General features: G+C 39.3%; 1 protein-coding gene across 1 annotated transcript in view; it reads left to right on the top strand.

The window, feature by feature from the left end:
• Positions 1-19,620, top strand: part of elovl6 (ELOVL fatty acid elongase 6) — a 119,021-nt gene extending 99,401 nt beyond the window's left edge. The window contains exons 3-4 of the mRNA XM_041186743.1: positions 5,423-5,574; positions 17,432-19,620. Coding sequence (XP_041042677.1) covers positions 5,423-5,574; positions 17,432-17,859 — 580 coding nt within the window. The 3' untranslated portion in view covers positions 17,860-19,620. The remainder of the gene's footprint in view (positions 1-5,422; positions 5,575-17,431) is intronic.
• The last annotated feature ends 1,057 nt before the right edge of the window (positions 19,621-20,677 follow it).

Raw genomic sequence — 20,677 nt, 5'->3', positions numbered from 1 at the left:
TCATGTCAACATTTAAAAAACATTAGATAGCTGGTTAAGTGAGGGGATATGGCAACAGAGCAAGCATATGTAATTAGCAAAATTAATCCTGTGAAGGATAATCACCAACCTAAACTGGGCTAAATGGCCTCTTTTCCTTCTGTTATTTCAGTGTAACTTAATGTATTTTGTGTAATATCACAATGTGAATTGAAAACAAAACTGATTTAACCTTGCAGAGACTGAGATGTCCCTGCTCCTTCTAGCAATCTAAAGGCTAATGCTTGATCTAATTCTTCACATTGCTTCCTTTCTCTCACCCACAGTCTTCTGAGCCAAGAATTAATACTTGACACATAATTGCATCAAATGTGTTATTGAAGTATTGTTTTTAAATGGCATGCCTGATTGGTCAAGTACCATCAATTACTGCTACTGAAATCCCATTGGTCAAATACGAACAATTAATGCTATTGAAATCCCATAAATTATGAATTAATGCAATTGTGCTTCCTTAATTAGGTCTTTTTATCCTCGGTAAAAGTGGTGCCCTCTATATAATGTGCCACCTTAGAAGTAGAAAAACAATAAATACTTTGTTATTTGTTAATCATTGGGCTGGAGGTTTGGTTGCCAGTTAGCGTTTTTTGCAAAGTGATTTCATTGACCTGCATTACAATGTGAAAGAGAATGAGGAATTATCCATCCACTTAGCTGTTGATTTTTTAAACTCTAGTTAATATCATAATCATCATATTTGACATTTCACTGAAAAGAATACATTTTGTGTATAGAAGCATTTCAATCTTCTTAGAACTAACAAGGCTCCAGTCTAGAGTGTTTTCTTTTTGGAAGTGACTCAACTCTTGTGGTAATTTTGTTCCTGATGTTTTGATTTTATGTATCCATTTACATTAGACCAATTTTAACTATTTAAGCAAAAAGATAACCATTATTCTTTTAGTATAGCAAATTTATTTATTAGCTTGATTATTTTAAGATTGTTTAACAACCATGACAAACTTGAACTAATAATTTGTACTGGCTTGTGTGCACCTATATTATTTATTCTTTTGCAACTTGTGTTCATAGCCCATAGGGCATGTAGTTATATAACTTTGTAATCGTGGCAGTAAAGTGTGATCTGAAAAGACGAAAATCAGCATATACTTAAAGAATTCAGTCTAGGAGCTCCATGAAGGTTGAATGTTATAATTTCTGTCAATCAGCATGGTTTGTAGCCTATGGATTCAGTTTTTGAAACTCAGTAAATCTGGTGCAGAAGGAAGGGCAACTATTACCTCTACCAGAACAGGAGAAATTGCTTGAATATGGCCAGACTAGACTGACAACACTAGTGAAAGTGCCTGCACATGCCAATTGTCGTGCTTTTATTATACTGTCTACTAGTTACTTCAGAGAATTTTAGGAATTCCCATTACACTCAGTAGTAATTTGGCTGCTTGATTGTGGCGTGAATTTATAGGGCAAAGGTCAGTAAATTTCACTTCAGTGCATTGTATTTTCAACAGATGATGATTAAATGTAGCTTTATTGCACGTGGAAAGAAGACTTTGCATATTATATTCTGCACGTGTCCTGAAAATAATACATTTATGCAGGTACTTTTAAAAGCATAACTTTGAGTTGTACTAATGCACAGTATTTATAAACTAAGAGCAGCACACAATTTGTTTCAGCATCCAGGCAAATGAAGGAATATGTTGGGCAACGTTTTCACCTCTTGTCAACCTAACATTTGCATGATGGTTTATTTATCAAAATTGTTTCACCCCCGTCTAGCTGTGCTTAATTTTTTGACTGAAATTTTAAAAAGATTTACATCTTTTGTATGCTGTATCAGGGTTCAAATTTATAATTCAATAAGACAATCCCACTGACCTCTTGGAAAACTTTCGTGCCAGACCAAACAAACATGCAGACACAAGGAGATCCAAATCTTTCAAACATAAAAATCAGCAAGCATAGATATTTCTGCTGCAATGTAATGAATTTGTTGATAATTTGGTCATCAATGCCAAATTGATGTAGTGGGCAATGTCATTGTAATAAATTCCACCTGTGTGAATATTATATTTATAGTGCCACCAATTTATATTTATAAATGAGTTATATTGCAAGGGTACCACTGTACAGTAATACGCTGTTACCTTGCTTTTAGAATCCCAGCTGATGTGTCTCACAAAACAGACTGCTGGGGTAAGCAGTTCATTTTGCTGTTATAAATACTTTAGCTAGAATCTATAGCTACAAATCAATGCATAGCTTAGCTTAGGATTATTTGTGTACCATTACTTTTCTTATACCATCCCTTTCTCTCATAACCCATAGCTGTACAATGAGAAGCACACATACCCATTTCACTGATATCTCTAACTACATAGTTGTTTCCTGAAAAATGTTAAAACACTTGTTACATGCAGCACTTTCATATACGCAATCATCTGAAAATAAAATATGACTTGACATCTCTTCACTAATTTAGGTCAGGTTTATTGACTCAACCTCCTTTTAAATAAAGTTTTGTCCATTGCATCCTATAGTTCCTACTTCTCTTTAGTAGCATGCAGATAAAAGTTGCTATAGTTCTTAGTGACTGCTGTGCATCAGGGGGAAATGGGGTATTCAACAGAAGTGTCTACAATATATGTTCTGGATTCCCAGGGAATACCATGCAATATGCAATAATATAAATTTTATACATTATTAACAAACATCCAAAAAAGGTCGTGAAATAGTGGTCCATCAAGCCTGTCTCATCCCACTATGATGTGGTTTACTTGCATCATCAGTCCTTCTCAAAGTAAAAATCCCTAATTCTCAAAGGCTACTCTGATAACTAAGAGACCTTAAACTAGGTATCACTTGTGAGGTCCTCCTCTGAACCTTTTCTGGAACTTTGACAATCCCCACCAACTGTGCACTGTATTCTGGACTCAGCTGACCTAAAGCCTTCAGTAAAGGAAAAGATAATGCTTCTAGTTATATATTGAATTGTGACTTTCTATACATCCTAAACTGTATTCACTTTAGCAACAGCCTAATGACACTGGTCATGGACTTACTGATGACCAATATTTTGCCAGTTATTGTGATGTGCTTCATCTTTTGTAAACAAAAAAAAACTTTTCATAGGGAGGGTGGCAAAGCAAATGAAAGGGAACAAACTCTATAAGATGATACTGCATTGAGTCAATCTGTGTGCTTCCTTTATGAGGAGGGTGGCGGACTGTCTGAAATGCAGTGGACTGGGTGATCTAGTGCCATGGTTCTCGAACTCTGGTTCTTGGAGACTTTCCAGGAGGTCCACAAAATAATTGAGTGGCGGTCAGAAGCAGGGTTTGACATGAATCGGGGGTGGGAGCAGAGTGCAGACACCACTTTTGTAGCACAGAGTGGGCAGCTGTGTCACTGAGGAGGAGAGCGCACAAGGCGGAGTGAATATTGCCAAGTAGACCCACAGTTACTGAGGCTGGCAGCGGATTCCAGGTGAGTTTAATCTTGTTCAAGAAAGGGGAGTTTTTTTTAAACATTTTTTAAACATACTGTACAATGAGAAGCAGGCATACCCATTGCACTAATATCTCTAACTGCATAGTTGTTTCCTGAAAAATGTTAAAACATTTGTCACATGCAGCACTTTCCTATTATATGTATTATATTGTATTATAATTTGGATTACTAATACATTCAAAAAGGAAGAATAAGAAAGCAGAATATTACTTGAATGAAGAGCAGTTGCATATTCTGAGGTGCAGAGGGATTTAGATGTTCTAGCACATGAATCACTAAAAGTTAGTTTGCAGGTACAGCAAGTAATTAAGAAGACTAATGGAATGCTATCCTTTATTACGAGAGGAATTGAATATAAAAATAAGGATGTTATGCTTCAGTTTTATAGGACATTGGTGGAACTGCACCTCGAATACTATGTGCAGTTTTGGTCTCCCTATTTAAGGAAGGATGTAAAAGTGATGGAGGCGGTTCATAGGAGGGTTATAGATTGATACCTGGAATGAGCAAGTTGCCTTGTGAGGAAAGGTTGGACAGACTAGCCTTGTTTCAACTGGAGTTTAGGAGAGCGAGGGGCGATTTGATTGAAGTATACAAGATCCTGAACGGCCTCGACAAGTTGGTTGTAGAAAGGATGTTTCCTCTTGTGGGAAAGTCTAGAACTATGGGGCACTGTTTTAAAATTAGGGCCTGCCCTTTTAGGACAGAGATGAGAATTTTTTTCTCTAAGGGTGCGTGACTTTGGAGCACTCTGCTTCTGACGGCTGGGGAGACGGGGTCATTGAATGTTTTTAAGGCAGAGGTAGATAGATCTTTGTTAGGTAAGGAAATCAAAGGTTACCGGGGGTAGATGGGAATGTGGAGTTTGAAACACAAGCAGATCAGCCATGACCTTATTGAATGGCAGAGCAGGCTCGAGGGGCGGATAGTCTGCTCCTGTTCCTATTTCTTATTTTTCTTACGAATAAATAACAATAAGTTTGAGAACCGCTGACCAATGGTTGGCAGCTGTCTGGTTCCTTACTTAAAATTTATTAAAATTTCAGCTTGTGTAACTTTTCCCATGCAACTGCACTCCAGATAAAAGCCAGGATGCTGGAAACTTGTATCTTATGACTGTCCAACAGTAGGACAAGTTAGGCAGTGTAGGAATTGTGGGGCTGTCAAACACGTTGTGTTGAGTTGTTGGGCAAGGTGCACCAAACACTAAAGTACTCTTTCCTTCTCTCACAAAAAATGGTGTTCAAGTGTTGGTGTTGGACTTGCTGATTAAATGTTTTATTGGGTAACGTTCATAATGAAGTGGGTAAACTTTAAGCATTTTTAAACTAAAAAGCACAATATTGCACATTTAACAGCAGACTGACACATGGTTTAGGATTGCAAGAATCAGTGAGGTTTGGCATGTTTTTAGTGAGCATGTAAAGTCAGGACACTGCAAGACTTGACACTGCTTATATTCTGGGACTAAAGATGTTTTCAAATGTTTAAGAAAACATGTGAAGTTTTTCTATCAGTATCTGTAAGAATAGAAAAGTCAAATCGATGAATTGACTTGTGAGCAATCCAAATAGGTCTTGATTCTGTGGCCTTTAAACAAATTTTGTAGTCACATTTCAGAGTCTCTTTGTCCAAGGCAGTTAACTGGTACGCATTTGTGCCTTTTGCTTAATTTCACATGTTATGGAAATCATCTTGCACAGACCCACGAAAGTAAAAGAAATTGTGCTTTTATTATACAAAACAATGTAAAATATGATTACTTTAAGATTTTTTCTGCTGCAGAGTTTATGTTCAATAAGGGTTCTTTTGCATAGTTTGAAGAGAAATATGGTTGGTATAGCTAAATATCTTCACCATTATAGTAATACTATGCCACATCATTTTGTTGTCCATTCTTTCCTCAAAGTATTATTGGTGCTGTCCGTACTGGAGCATACATGGTATATATCCTGACAACCAGTGGCTTGAAGCAATCGGTATGTGACCAAGGCTTCTACAATGGACCGATCAGCAAATTCTGGGCGTACGCATTTGTGTTGAGCAAGGCACCTGAACTAGGTGAGTATGGAAGCCGGCTTATGTTTTTTCTGCATGTTCTAGACAAATTGTGTGGAATGAGTCATTTCTTATGAAAATAATGTCACTGGAACTGTGCCTCTGAACCAATTTAAAATTATTCAAACATTTTTCATTCTTGCTCTGTTGAAGGCATTCCAGTAGTCGTCATAGAACAGTGAAAACAAAAAAGGAAAAGACTTATTGTGGACCAGCCAAAATTGATATAACAACTTTATTCCAGATTCTGGGTGAAAGCTATTACATACCACATCATGATTGCAACACCATCATTCATTGGGTTAGCACAACTGCCCAACCACCTGGAGCTGCTGCTGTATCCATTCAGTTGCAGTGCTGTTAGCAATTTCTGTCAAAACTTTGAAACACCTAATTGCCTTGCCCTACTTCAATCCCCAGGTTGTTACTTAAAAATGTGAGCATTTTGCTCCAACAAATTAAAGCTGCTTGAAAAAATTGACATTTTATTTTCTGAAACAATTTTTTCTGCTTTAATATTCTTGATGCGCTGTAAAGGGATACAGGGAATGGAAGTGTATCAGGAAGTCGACTCCAGCTCACTGACTACGGATTTTTATGCAGGTGGGGCAATGGGCGGGCAATCAACCCCAAGAATTAATGAATTACTCCAAGGTACTAAGAGAAATAGATAGGGTAGATTGGGAGAAGCTATTTCTGCTGTTTGGGGAGTCTAGCAGTCAGAGACATTGTCAAGAAATTAGAGCTACATCTTTCAAGAGTAAAATTACTCAGGGTGGTAGAAGTTTGGAACACTCTTCTTTAAATGGTATTTTAAAAATGAGATTAATAGACTTTTTTGTTAACCAAAGGTATTTAAGGATATGCGACAAAGGCCCGTGGAGTTGGGTCAACAATGGTCATGTTGAATAGGCTCAAGGGGCAAAATAACCTACTCCTGTTCCTATGAATGTTAGAAATCACTCCACAGCATTTTTGCTTCCATCGCTGGTCTGTGTCCAACACATGTCCAGATCCTCTCAAATTTTATTGGTGAGATGACTTTAGAAAATTTTAAACAAGTAGCGCGCTTCCAATTTTGTGCCTGTTTACATCCATTCAGATCCAAATTATGGGGAAGGAAGGAAAGTTTAGGCTTCAAACTCAAGTTGGCTTAGCAGAGATTCATTCTGACAGGCAATGAGGACACTAGTATCACCCTTCCAAATTCTGTTCAAATTTGCTGTCTTTTACAGAGGCTTGTAGCGCTAATTTTATTGGAAAACTTTTTTTTATTCTTTCACAGGATATGGGTGTTGCTGGCTAGACCAGCATTTATTGCCCATCCCTAATTGCCCTTGAGAACATGGTGATGAGACACCTTCTTGAACTGTTCCAGTCCATGTGGTGTAGTTATACCCACAGTGCTGTTAGGAAGTGAGTTGCAGGATTTTGACCCAGCGACAGTTCCAAGTCAGATTAATGTGTGACTTGGAAAGGAACCTGTAGGTGGTGGTGTTCGATGCATCTGTTGCCCTCATCCTTCTTGGTGGTAGAGGTCGAGGGTTTGGAAGTTGCTGTCGAAGGAGCCTTGGTGAAATCCTGCATTGCCTCTTGTAGATGGTACACACTGCTGCCACTATGCTTTGGCGGTAGAAGGAGTGAATGTTGAAGGTGGTGGATGGGATGCCAGTTAAATGGACTGCTTTGTCCTGCATGGTGTCGAGCTTCTTGAGTGTTGTTGGAGCTGCACTCATCCAGGCAAATGGGGAGTATTCCATCATACTCCTGACTTGAGCCTTGTAGCTGGTGGGCGGGCTTTGGGGAGGCAGAAGGTGAGTTACTTGCGGCAGAATTCCCAGTCTCTGACCTCCTCTTACAAGCACAGTATATGGCTGGTCTAGTTCAGTTTCTGATAAGTGGTAACCCCCAGGATGTTGATAGGTGGGGGGGATTCAGCGATGGTAATGCCATTAAATGTCAAGGGGAGATGGTTGGATTCTCTCCTGTTGGAGATGGTCATTGCCTGGCACTTGAGTGGCACAAATGTAACTTGCTACTTACCAGCCCAAGCCTGAATGCTGCCCAGGTCTTGCTACATACAGACACAGACTGCTTCAGTATCTGAGGAGTCGCAAATGGTGCTGAACGTTGTGCAATCCTCAGCGAACATTCCCACTACTGACCTTATGAAGGAAGGAAGGTCATTGATTAAGCAACTGAGTATAGTTGGGCTGAGGACACTACCCTGAGGAACTCCTCACCGATGTCCTAGGACTGAGATGATTGACCTCCAACAACCACAAGCATCTTCCTTTGTACTAGGTATGACTCCAAGCAGCGGAGAGTTGATCCCCCGATTCCCATTGACTCCTGTTTTGTTAAGGCTCCTGGGTGCCCTATATTACAAATTACAAAAGCTCTGGAATATTTTTGTAAATCCACTCTTTTCTTTCTGCATGTTCATGCACAGAGTTACCCTTTGCAGCAAATAATGAAGCTGTCCTTTTTTTTGTCTTCTCTGTCTTTGTCTACCTGTGGTTGTGTGTGCAAGCCACTCTCTTTCTCTTCTCCTGCCGCACCACCGTCCCTCCCCAACCTAACCCCACCCATATGTTTGTCTGACTTGTAAAAGGAAAATGAGCTTTAAAACTGTTATTTTGCCCCCTAAAGATTTTCAATTACTACCAAAATCAAATTTGCAAAACTTCGGGAATGTGAATTGTTCTTTGTAATGGCATTTAAAGTGTTATTGTACCATTATATCCTTATCGATATCACAATTTCACTGTTCTGAATTACGTACATTTATCCCTGGAATATTTTCTTGTAGTAATTCCAGTTAGCACCTGATTTACATGATCTCGGTGAATTCAAGTAAATTATTCTCACGTTTTTCTCTGAGTGCACCCAAAAAGGAAATATAAGCCCTTTGATTCGATAATGCAAATAAAAAGAACCTGTAGTCCAGCAAAGGGTAGAAAATGGCCATTAAGTAGTTAGCACTAGATAAACAGATTTTGTTTAAATTTTCTAATTGTCAAAACAGATATTAAGAAAATTAAATATAGCTGGGGCAATATTTTCTGCAATGACCAGTGCTCCAATATCCCAGCAACTCCTGCCTCTCTGTAATGTTTCTTGTTAGCCATTAAGCCCTGTCCTCCATATTCTGGTTTTCTGGTTGCTACACTTCATTCTTCACTCACTTGTAATGTTCAGGGTCCTGTTTTATAAAAATCTGTTCTAATTGGTCAACTTAGATTTTTATCCATCAATGGCAGTGGAGAGAGCAGCTCTTTCTAAGTCTCCTGGCAAGCAAATATTTATGCCGCACAATTCATTCAAATAGATGTAGCCAATCATTCATCAGAGGAAAGCAAGTTAGAAGTGTCATAAAAAGAAACTCCCTGTTTGGGAATTTTTGTTCAAGTATGCAGAAGAGGCACATTGCCCATTAATCTTCTGCCAGCTGTGCGTTAATCACACGCATGGTTGAATACGACATTTATCCATGGATAAATATGTTTTTTTTCTACATATCTGAGAGGAAAACCATATTGTGAAAAAGAAGAATGAATTCTAGCACACACACTGCTGTCTTCTGATGTAATTCTGTTTCCGATTTTGGAAGCTTTGATTGATAACATTCAGAGGGCCCATTTGTCAAAGTAATTGTCGACTGCATTGAACAAAACATCCATTATGGAAATTCACAGTTTTGCTTCTGTTTCCGCAGCTGTGGACATGGTGTTGAATGTTTGATCAACCACTCATCAGCTACAATAGCTTTTCATTCAGGGCCAAAAGAAAGTCTAAACACTGTTATATATTTTCATAGCAATGAAGGCTGGAGTGCTGTGAAATTTTTCTCTTTTTTTAAAAAAAAAAATAATATCTGCAGGACTCTCTTCCATTTTAATTGTTTCGTTTAAATTGCCATGGAAAAGAACAATGAAATAGCTAAAAACAAATGCTTTGATCATTATCATCCTTCTCTGGAGAGAACGGATTCAAAAAAAATGAAGAGGAGGGTTTCGGGAAAATGGTGTGAAGTTAGATAGGTCTGTGAGAAACAGACAGATCCTGGTGACCTTACCCCCTTAAAATTTGTTGCGCTTTTAAAACATTTTCATGGGCCTTATTTTTAATTATTGAGGAGAGCGGTGAGGAACATGCAATTTTAGATGTCCTTTGTTCTGCTCTGGTTCATATTGTCAGACAATGGTAATCTCAGTTTGCCTTGATTGTTAATTGGAGCAAAATAAATGGCACACAGTCACTACATTTGTGTCATGTGAACATTTTGAAATTTTTTGCCATATTTGTTTATGTCGATCATTGGGTTGAAAGTGATCCACTTGCAATTAGGAATGCAAAAACGAAAATTTCTGCTTAATTTGTGAGCCTTGCTTTGTGGAATGTTTATGTTCGGTGAGATTGTTAATCCAGTGAAATATTGCACCTTTGGGCAAACTGTTGGATAATTAGTTATTGTAACATATATTGTAATATTAAAGTAATTAATATAGTGAGTTTTTCAGCCACCTAATAGCACCTGATGTAAGGTGGGAAGCCCTCTGTTTATGACGAGGCCATGTCTCTCAATCTCAGCTATGCCGACACAATCTGAATTATTTCTGTCCGTTCGTCCATACATTGTAGTGGCTGCATTGAATGCAAGTCCACTTCTTCTTTATCCCTTTACTTCTCTCTTGTACCCTCATGGGCCTTCTATGTGTCTCCTCTCTTACCTGTTGTTGAGCCGCACCAACTTCCATTTTCCTTAATACCAATCATAATGCACCATTGCTTCTCTGCCTTTACACTTCCCTACTGCCATTTCAGGTTTGAATCCCTCTGGAATATCTTACAATGATATTCTGTGCACCTCTGTCTCTCCCCCTCACGCCCCGTTCTCTTCCCCCTCATGCCCTGCTCTCTCCCTCGTGCCCCACCCCACCCCCTTCGTGCGCCCCCCCATTTTCTCCACTGATTTCTGTACTCTGCTTCCCTCACTGCCTGTCCCATAGAGAGGCCACCTCACCTCACATCTGGAATTCAGCTCTTTTGTCCATGTTTGGACCAAGGCTGTAATGAGGCCTAGAGCCAAATGATCATGGCGAAACCCAAACTGAGCATCAGTGAGCGGGTTGTTGCTGATTAAGTGCTGCTTGATAGCACTGTCAAAGATATGTTCCATCACTTAATTGATAACTGAGAGGCGACTGATGGAGCGATAATTGGCTGGGTAGGATTTGTCCTGCTTTTTGTGGACAAGACATACCTAGACAATTTCCACTTTGTTGGGTAGATGCCACTGTTGTAGCTATACAGGAACAGGGTAGGCTAGGGGCGTGGCTAGTTCTAGAGCTCAGGTTTTCCTACTGCAGCTGGTAGGTTGCCAGAGCCCATTGCCTTTGTTGGATCCAGTTGTTTCTTAGTTGTTTCTTGATATCATGTGGAGTGAATTGCATTGGCATCTGTTAAACTGGGGACGTCAGGAGGAGGCTGAGCTGGATCATTCACTAGGCCCTTCTGGCTGAAGATGATTACAAGTGCTTCAGCCTTGTATTGATATCCTGGCTTTGACACAAAGTTGGTTCCTGGACGGTGAACCTTGCCCCATATCAAAATCATGCTGTCATCTGTCTCGTCCAAACTGCTGTGGTGGCATTGTGGCCCTTTACATCTTGGTTTCTTCCCTTCTGTTCTGTACCTCTTCCTTTGAGCACCTCACCATGTTTCACCCATCTGTAAAGTGCCTGATACCCCAGCTCCACTGATTTTTTTTTTAAGGAGCTATTGTTCCTGTCTCAGCCTCTGTCTTGAGTGAGGACTCTGTGATTCCAGTCCCTTTTCAGTTCTCCTTTCCCCCTCTCTTCTGAATTGGTTCTTCCCTACCAAAACCACCCACTATTCCAAGAGCATCCTACTGATAACCTCTGTCCTCTCTTCATTAGTTTGCACTATCTCCTTTTACCCCTTCTCCCCACTCACTACATTCTCACCTCTAACAGGAGCATGGGGTTTATGGACATTTTTAGTGTTTCATCTCACAGTCCTGACAAGCTGGTGTTATAAATGGCGTGCCTCAGATACTGACCACCCCCCCCCCCCCCACACCGTTTCAGAACTGTCATCGTCAACTACTCCTTAAAGTCATCCTTGAACCCTTTGTCCTTGTGAACTATTTTGTTTCCTGTTTTGAAAGCCTTTTGAATGTGCTGTTGTCTACCAAATCAGTGCAAATCTTTGTCAAGTTTTGTTCACACCAATCAAATTTCTGTTCCAGCATTGAAATTGCAGCAATCTGTCATAAATGATACCCTCTGTGACTCTAACCATGATGCATTATCCCTCTTTTTTCATCTCTGCAGTCTTTGGCATTGTTGCTACACTGTCCTCTCCGAATGCCTCTTCTCCATTATCCAGCTCAGTGGGACTCTCCTCATTTGTTTCCACTCTTATCTATATGATCGTAGCCAGAGTATCTTGAACAATAGCTTCTCTTCTCACCTTTGACTGTTCCCTTTCAAGTTCCCAAAGAATCTATCCTTTGCTCCTTTTTTATCCAGTGCTGCCCCTTGCTGACAGCATCCACAGACAGGGACCAGTTTCCACATATATGCTCCCTACACCCTACATCCAGCTCTTTGAAATTCTCCACCCCATCCCCCAACCCCATTATGGATGCCCCATCATTGAGTATATTCAAGGCTGAGTTATCAGTCAGGAAATCTAATGGTGACCATGAAACCATTATTGATTGTTATAAAAATCCATCTGGTTCACTAATGTCCTTTAGAGAAGGAAATCTGTCATCCTTACCTGGTCTTGCCTACATGTGACTCCTGATGCACAGCAATGTGGTTGACTCTTTTATGAAAAAAATGCCCTCTGAAGGAGGGAAATTAGGGACGTGCAATAAATGCTGGCCTAGCCAGTGATGCCCACATCCCATGAATGAATAAAAAAAATCAAGGAATATGGGGAGCAGACAGGAAAGTGGAGTTGAGGCAGAAGATCAGCCAGGATTGTGTTGAATGGTGGAACAGACCCAGAGTTGCCCCTATTTCTTATATTCTTATTTCACCACCTCTCGACTCCTGCACTGCCTCTTTGTTATCAGAGTTGTCCAACATCAACCCTGGATTAGACACAACAGCTCCAGCTAAACATCAGAACCAAAACCACCACTGTTGGCTGCCACCACAAATTCCACTGATTCCATTCCCCTCTTCGACCACTGACCCAGTCTGAATCAGAGACCTGCCATCTGCTATCCAACCCTGAAGTGAAATTCTGACCAATCACAAAGACTACTTTGCTCCACCCCTGGAAAATATTTCGGCCAGAACTTGCAATCTCCAGGTGGTTGTACCTGGAACATACCTCCCAAGTTGCGCAATAGGACCCCTTAGAAGTCCCGTCACACTGACTATGCAGGAATTGCCTGGGAAGTTTGGACTTCCAATGGGCAACTCACCTGCATCCAAAACCCTCCAAATAAGTCTAACTCTGAGTCAGAGTCGGAGACTTTGGAGGGTTCCAACTTACTCAACTGGATAGTTTGCTCAGGGAATGTTGGACAGGAAAAAAACAGTTCTAACCTTTAGGCAACTATACATAATCATTCACTCTGAACTTTCCTCCCACCCCCCACTCCCCACCCAACCAATCCTCTGACATCCCACTATGATGTGGCAGATGATGTCTGCCAGGCAGACCAAATCCACAAGGAAAACTTGGTCATGCTATCACAACAGTTTTGCAATTTGTGTTCATTGAGAGGTGGGCACTGATCCCAGTAGCAATGAGTCCATTAAGACCTTTAGAGATTTTAAAAATTAAAATAAAATATTTATTAACAAAATAAAAGATTTCAGGCATATACATAAGAACTCACTTTACTTAACACTATAACAAATCCTAAAATTCCTAATTAACCTGACTCCTAGTTACACACTGGAATTAAAAGTCTAATGATGACCACGAAACCATTGTCGTAAAAACCCATCTGGTTCACTAATGTCCTTTAGGGAAGGAAATCTGTTGCCCCTACCTGGGTCCGGCCTACATGTGACTCCAGTCCCACAGCAATGTGGTTGACTCTTAAATTCTCTCTCAACAAGGGCAATTAGGGATGGGCAATAAATGCTAGCCTAGCCAGCAATTCCCATGAATGAATGAGAAAAAATAAAAAAAACACCCCCTTTAAGGCAATAGTCCAAAATAGATTTTAGATTTTTTTTTTAAAAACCCAGCAAGCTTTATATAAATATTCAGTTTACAAAATTAATTATGTAAAGCTCAAACCATTCAAGCGTCCTCACATTTCCCAATATTCAACCTGACCTGCTGATTGTAGATGTGTAATTATAACAATAATTTGCATTTATATAGCAGCCTCAGCACTGGAAGACGCCTTGGAGGAAGTGAGGCCCAAAAATAAGAATTTGAAAGAATGTAAAATAAAACCCAGTGGAATCCCAAATGACTTTTTCCAACTTTAGTTACTGGACGCAACAGATTTATGCACAAATGGCTGGAGGCTTCTATAAGACCATTTCACACACTCCTGTTAGATCTAACATGTCCCTCAACATAGCTTTTCATTCTCTTTTATATATGTTCTCTCTCTTTAATGTGTGGAGTCCATTGTTCCATATTTTTTTGGGACTGTACTTTTCTCATAATATAAAACTTGCATGCTGCCAAAATTGCCAGTAACCTTTGAGAAAAATAAACACACTCTTTAGCTCTGCTTATCTGGCTCGTTGTAAACAGACTAACATCCCTTTGAAATCCAAACAATCCCTTCACTTCTCTAAAAATGCAAATTCACTTCACACTTTACATGCTAATACAGCATCCATGTTTACTCATTAACATTTCAAGTACATTTCTACATCGAGCTTCTTTTGATAATTTTAAGCTACTTCCAAATGTAATTAAATCACACAGACAGAACCACCTACTTTACAATAAACCAGAATAATATTAATATAAAATTGTTATACATTCGTAACACCCCTGACCCGACCTCACTACCCTAAACACCTGGCACCTTAACCATTATGCCACCTACCATCCTGTCCACCCTAGTTCACTTAGTTCACTCACGCTCATTCACGAATACAGTGAAAAGCTATTTAAATATCCCAAAGTTTTTCACTGTGTTAGCTAATGAAGACTTACCAAAATACAGCAGCTAAAGGTGGTGTGGCTTGGCTTCCTGCCGACTTCCCTGCACTACAAGGAAGGACTGCCAGAACAGGGATGCTCCTCATTTCTGAAGAGGCCTGGTTTGGAAGTCTGGGCCGGAAATGCAGAGCTCCAGCGCAAGGTAGAAAAGTAGGAGCAGAGTGGCAATCCAACAGTGATTGCCACTTCCTGGAGGTTTTGGCCTTTCAGCTCTGCTCCTGCTTTAGCCCATCTACGGTTGAAACCCTCAGACTTGACAATTCCAGTGCTTCCCTCACCAGCCTCTTGTGCTATACCTCTGGAAACTTCAGGTTTTTCATACCTCTTGTTATTCACCCATAATGCTTGTTTTTGCAGGCCTGAATCGTGTCTCAGTGCCCTAATTCCTCAAATTTCAAATTCCTATTTTTGGGCCTCACTTCCCCCAAGGCTTCTTCCAGTACTGAGGCTGCTATATAAATGCAAATTATTGTTATAATTACACATCTACAATCAGCAGGTCAGGTTGTATAGTGGGAGATGTGAGGACAGTTGAATGGTTTGAGCTTTACATAAATAATTTTGTAAATTGAATATGTATATAAAACTTTGCCGGATGAACTATTGAGGTAGAGTCAGTGATGTGTTAGATTCTACCTGTTATGTGAAATGAATGAGTTTGATGAGCCAAAAGGCCTTTCTCAATTCATTCTGCTTTTATTTGCCAAGCCAGCTTTTCTATATTTAATTCAAATTACTTCACGGAGAACTTAAGATTTTGCTGGGCAACTGGATTTCAAAATTAAATGCCCAGTTGTCCATTTGTTTTCACTTTCAAGTGCCATTAGGGGTTACTTGAAATCGCCATACAGTTTACAATGGGGCAATCAAAGCTTATTCATAACAAAAACAGAATTACCTGGAAAAACTCAGCAGGTCTGGCAGCATCGGCGGAGAAGAAAAGAGTTGATGTTTCGAGTCCTCATGACCCTTCGACAGAAAGCTTATTCATAGTTGCATAAGTGTCAGCACCATTCACGTCTCCTCAGATACTGAAGCAGTCCATATGCAGCCAGACCTGGCTTGGGCAAGTGGCAAACAACATATGCCCCACACATGTATCCGGCAAGAAAAATCTCTCTTTGACATTTAATGGCAATGCCATCACTGAATCTCCACTATCAACATCCAGGGGGTTACAAACGACCATAAACTTAACTGGATCAGCCGTGTAAATTCTGTGGCTACGACAACAGTCAGAGGATGGGAATTTCGAGGTGAGTAACTCACCTCCTGACTCCCCAAAGCACATCCACCATCTACAAGGCACAAGTCAGTAGTGTGACGGAAGACTCTCCACTTGCCGGATGAGTGCAGCTCCAACAATACGTAAGAAGCTCAACACCATCCAGGACAAAGCAACATGCTTGATCAGCACCCTCTCGGGCACTTTAACATTCACTCCCTCTATTCCCCCCCACCTGCAGGGAATACCTGCAGGGCCAGACCTTATGGTGGGGGTGGTTCTTGATACTAAAAGGAGGTTGTTGATGGAGGTCCCCACCCCAATTCTGCCCGAAGCCTGAGCAAGGTAACTTTCCGGTCTTCCCCCGCTCTTGAATTCTTCCCGCCAGCTTGAAAATGGAGGCAGGGTGGGAAATGACCCTTAAGTGGTCATTAATTGGCCATTTAAGGGCCTCAATTAGGGCAAGGGCAGATGTGTCAGCCTAGGCCTGACCCATACCCTTCTCATCGTAAAATTGTGGAGAGGTCGGGGTGGGCATGAGCCTAGTGGGAAGGCCATCCGAAGAATTTTACACCACCCCCCCTGCCTATAAACCTGCCAGCAAGGGAACATAAAATTTAGCCCAGAATGAGCAAAAACTATGTTCGAATGTGTCCAATTGACCATTTGTGATACCTTTCCTTCAACCCCCAGCCCCCACCCACTTTGAATTCCTTTCAAGAAAAAAATCCCAATGCAATTAAAAAGCAAATAAGACATTCAAGTTGTGCATTATTGCTTGATGAACACTTTTGAAAACTATTATGCTTTTTAAAAAAAGCTTTATTGAATTGCAGAATAGTTTATTTTTGAACTGTTCTTAGAAAAAGTGTGTGATATCACAATTAAGCATTAGTGTTCGACATGAGCTGTTTTATCTGTCCTTTAAAGCCAGTGTATATTTCTTATCTAACATGATAGAATGCAGCTATTTTATTATCACTGTTATCCTGTTCACCAGTGGTATCTTTTGACTTCTTTCCTTTCACCCTCTGACATTTGATGGGTATTTTCGGGTGGTAATGCTTTTGCTTATCGGTTTAAAATCCTTTAGTACAGAATGTTTCTTTTTTAAAAAAAAGCTGCAGGCTTTTAAACTATAAAGTTTAAAATGTGCAGTGTTAGTACTTTTAATTAAAGGAATATCGTAAATGAATGTACTTCTGTAGAAACAGGAGCTTTGAAAGGATTATAAGTGTGTGCTGAACAAACATTTAATAATCAGTTCTTAAGTCTGCTCAAAACTCTAAACCTTGATGGTTGTTAGTAGATTATAATCTATTTTAAATGAACTTAAAGATATCTAAAATTTTTCTGGAGTGAGCAATTTTAGCATCTCCAAACTACAGCATAAATATTTACACAAATAAAAACAAACCTGATACAAAGTGTTTCTGTTTGTCTTTTCAGGCGACACATTCTTCATTATACTGCGGAAGCAGAAGCTCATTTTCCTACACTGGTACCATCATATCACAGTACTGCTTTACTCCTGGTATTCCTACAAAGACATGGTGGCTGGAGGAGGGTGGTTTATGACAATGAACTATGGTGTGCACGCTGTCATGTACTCCTATTACGCTTTGCGGGCAGCTGGCTTCAGAGTCTCACGCAAGTTTGCCATGTTCATCACCATGACACAGATCACCCAGATGCTATTGGGCTGCATTGTTAACTATTTGGTGTATGAGTGGATGCAACAGGGTCAGTGCCCATCACACATGCACAACATTGTCTGGTCCTCCCTAATGTACCTCAGCTACTTTGTGCTCTTCTGCCAGTTTTTCTATGAGGCCTATTTGAGCAACAGCACCAGGAAAGCACTGAAGGCCGACTAGAACTGGAAGGTTGGAGGTCACAGCTCAGGGGCATCAGTCACATGGCACGGTGACATGTATCGAGTGCTTCAAAATGGCAACCTGTATCCATTAGCTTGGTTTAATCCATTTAAGCTCATGACACCTCAGTGAGATCACCCTTAGAAGTTTCAAAATAGTAAGGAAGGCATTACTTTAGGTGGGCGCATATGTGATGCATTGCATATTTGGGCTGTAACAGGTGCTGTTAAGTGTCAATATGGGTGTTTTGTGATCTGATTTTTTTTTAAACTGGATCAACTGAGGTACAAAAAAAGAGCTAAAGGTTTAAGCCAATTAGTGTTGAATCTGAAGGTCTTCTGAAGGGCAGCTAGAAGAACCAAAAGCTTCAAGAAAAGGTTAATGATTTAAAAAGAACTTTTTTACATTAATCAAAAATAAATGGTTCTGCACTGATAAGATTACTAGCAACTTTCTGACCCACAGTGTCCCTGACCATAAAAAATATAATATTCTGCCTTTAGAAATACCCACATTTTTTTAAAACATGCAATGTTGGAGAACATTTGCATTTGTGTTTTATGGCCTTTTGAGAGCTACTATTTGAACTATAAAGTTATTCTGCCTAATAGAAATGAGGGATTTAACTAAAGACAAAAATGTTGTCACATTTTAGAAGTATCAAAGTACATCTGCAGGAAAAAAGTTTTTTGTCAGTTGCAATTTAATTTTTCATGTATTTCATTCCTGTAGGTTGAAATGAGGCTGTTTGATAATAGTTTGATATTAGTAACCATATGAAATATTTGTATCTATTCTTTTAACAGGTTAACTTTTTTCAAAGCTTAACAAAAATGTAATGGGCTGAAACAGAGGGCAAAGAAGTTTCATGCAAACACATTAATGAGTATACTGATATCGTACAGTGCGGTTTCAGTGCACACTTGTTGATTGGATAAGGTAAATTCATAAATCTGCAGCATTCACCTGTCAGTTGTGATTAAGCCTATGGTGAGATTTAAAGCTTCTTTTCTTGATTTTCAGCTTCTCTGTTTATTTTCCATTCTGAGTTGCATAAAACTGTTTGAGTACATTGGTTCCTTCCCAAACCATTCTTGGAACTTCCCAGGCTGTATTCAACCCCTCTCTAATTCTATTGCTTACTTAGTTGTATGAATATCTTTGCCACTATTTCTGAAATTCTGTAGCTTCTCAGAGTGATGTTTATGCTATTTTTCTGCTATTTCATCTTTTCTTCATTCTTGTCAATATATAAACACTTAGAGCTATGGGTATTCACTATATTACTACAACAATCTATAACAGCTTGAATGGTTGATTAAGAAACTTCAGAATAATCAAAAAAGACTGATGGGACCACATATGTACACAGAAAAGAATTTGGGTTCTACAAAGATCTTTATATAAACAAGCTGTGGGATACTTTTACAGATATTTTTACTTGTATTTTTTGATACTGTGGTCTTATTGATAAATGATTTAATGTAAATAAATTCTGGGGCACAGGAGCTTTGAGAGATTATTTAATCTTTAATCTGCTAATTATAAGACATGATGATTTTCATGATTTTGAAATAAGATTCTACATGTAACAGCATTTATCAAGTTAGGATACTTGTTCTTAAACACACAAGCTTTTCCCACTTCATGCTGTGGTGGTTTTTGGAAAAAACATTTGAACCAGAGCCAAAGTAATGTGACCTGCTGTGAATTCTCAACTGCTGATGCTGTAACACCTAACAATAAATATTTCTAAAGTTGGTTTCTATTAGCTTTACTTCTTTCAATTCAAGATTAACAATATATCCCTGCAAGATTATTAAAAGTAGCTGCTCTAATTGCTCCCATTGCTTTCTTAAAACTTCAAGATTTCAAAATAATAACTCGTGAAAAAAATTAATTAGCAATATTTAACTTTAAAAAATCTTTTGCAATCACTCGTTATTAACTTGGAACATCTCTATACTTGCATGCTTAACTTAGAGAAATAAAAATTAAATTTTTGGTTTGGTTTGCTAGGTCAGATTTTATACATTGGGTAATTGAGTCATGCAACCTAGAATGATCCCAGGTTGAAATCCTGAGCTTTGTTGAATTAGTTGATCCCAGTTTGGGCAGTACAGTTTACCTCATTATGTGTGCTTTAGGGGATGGAACATCAACTGGGGCTCCTCTTCCCTGATCGTTATATGGTAATACTCCCTGGATGTGCATATGAGGGCCTTGAATTTCCTGTTCATTTACATTCGGCGACGCAGGTAACCTGGACACAAACCAATTAGTCGCTTAAAAGGTAGAAGAAATTTGGGTATGAGTTATATGTTTGAGTGCAATATGCCCATATCTCCTCTTTCTTTCATGGCAGGATACTGATCATTTTGCCTAAATGCATTTCCACCCATAAAACTGATCCTTGCTCCCAAGTTACAGAGATTCACATGAGTTTCTTGCAATTTCCTGCAAAGTCTCCAAATTATGACCAGATTTTCAGACACAGTAGGAAACAATCATTTTTCTGGTGTTCTACTGCAATTTTTTTGTAGTGTTTTATTTTTAAAGAAAGTTATCCTCGCTGGGACCACCTGCCCTGTATTTTTGGTTTCTCTTAATACATGTTGATAGTATAACTATTAAGTCACATTAAAAATTGAAAAGTTGTACATTCTTAAATATACCGTGCCTAATGTGTATGCACATTAATTGAATGAGTTGAAACTTGAGTTTTTATACTTAAAAAAAAAAAATCTGGTGTGAACTTCAGCCCAATTATTTATACTGACTTTAGACTTGTTTTTAAATTTGGATACATTTTAACGCA

This window comes from Carcharodon carcharias, chromosome 1 (genome assembly GCF_017639515.1).
Source record: "Carcharodon carcharias isolate sCarCar2 chromosome 1, sCarCar2.pri, whole genome shotgun sequence".
Lineage (NCBI taxonomy): Eukaryota > Metazoa > Chordata > Chondrichthyes > Lamniformes > Lamnidae > Carcharodon > Carcharodon carcharias.
Note: the sequence above shows the minus strand (reverse complement) of the source record. Positions and strands in the feature narration are given on the sequence as shown.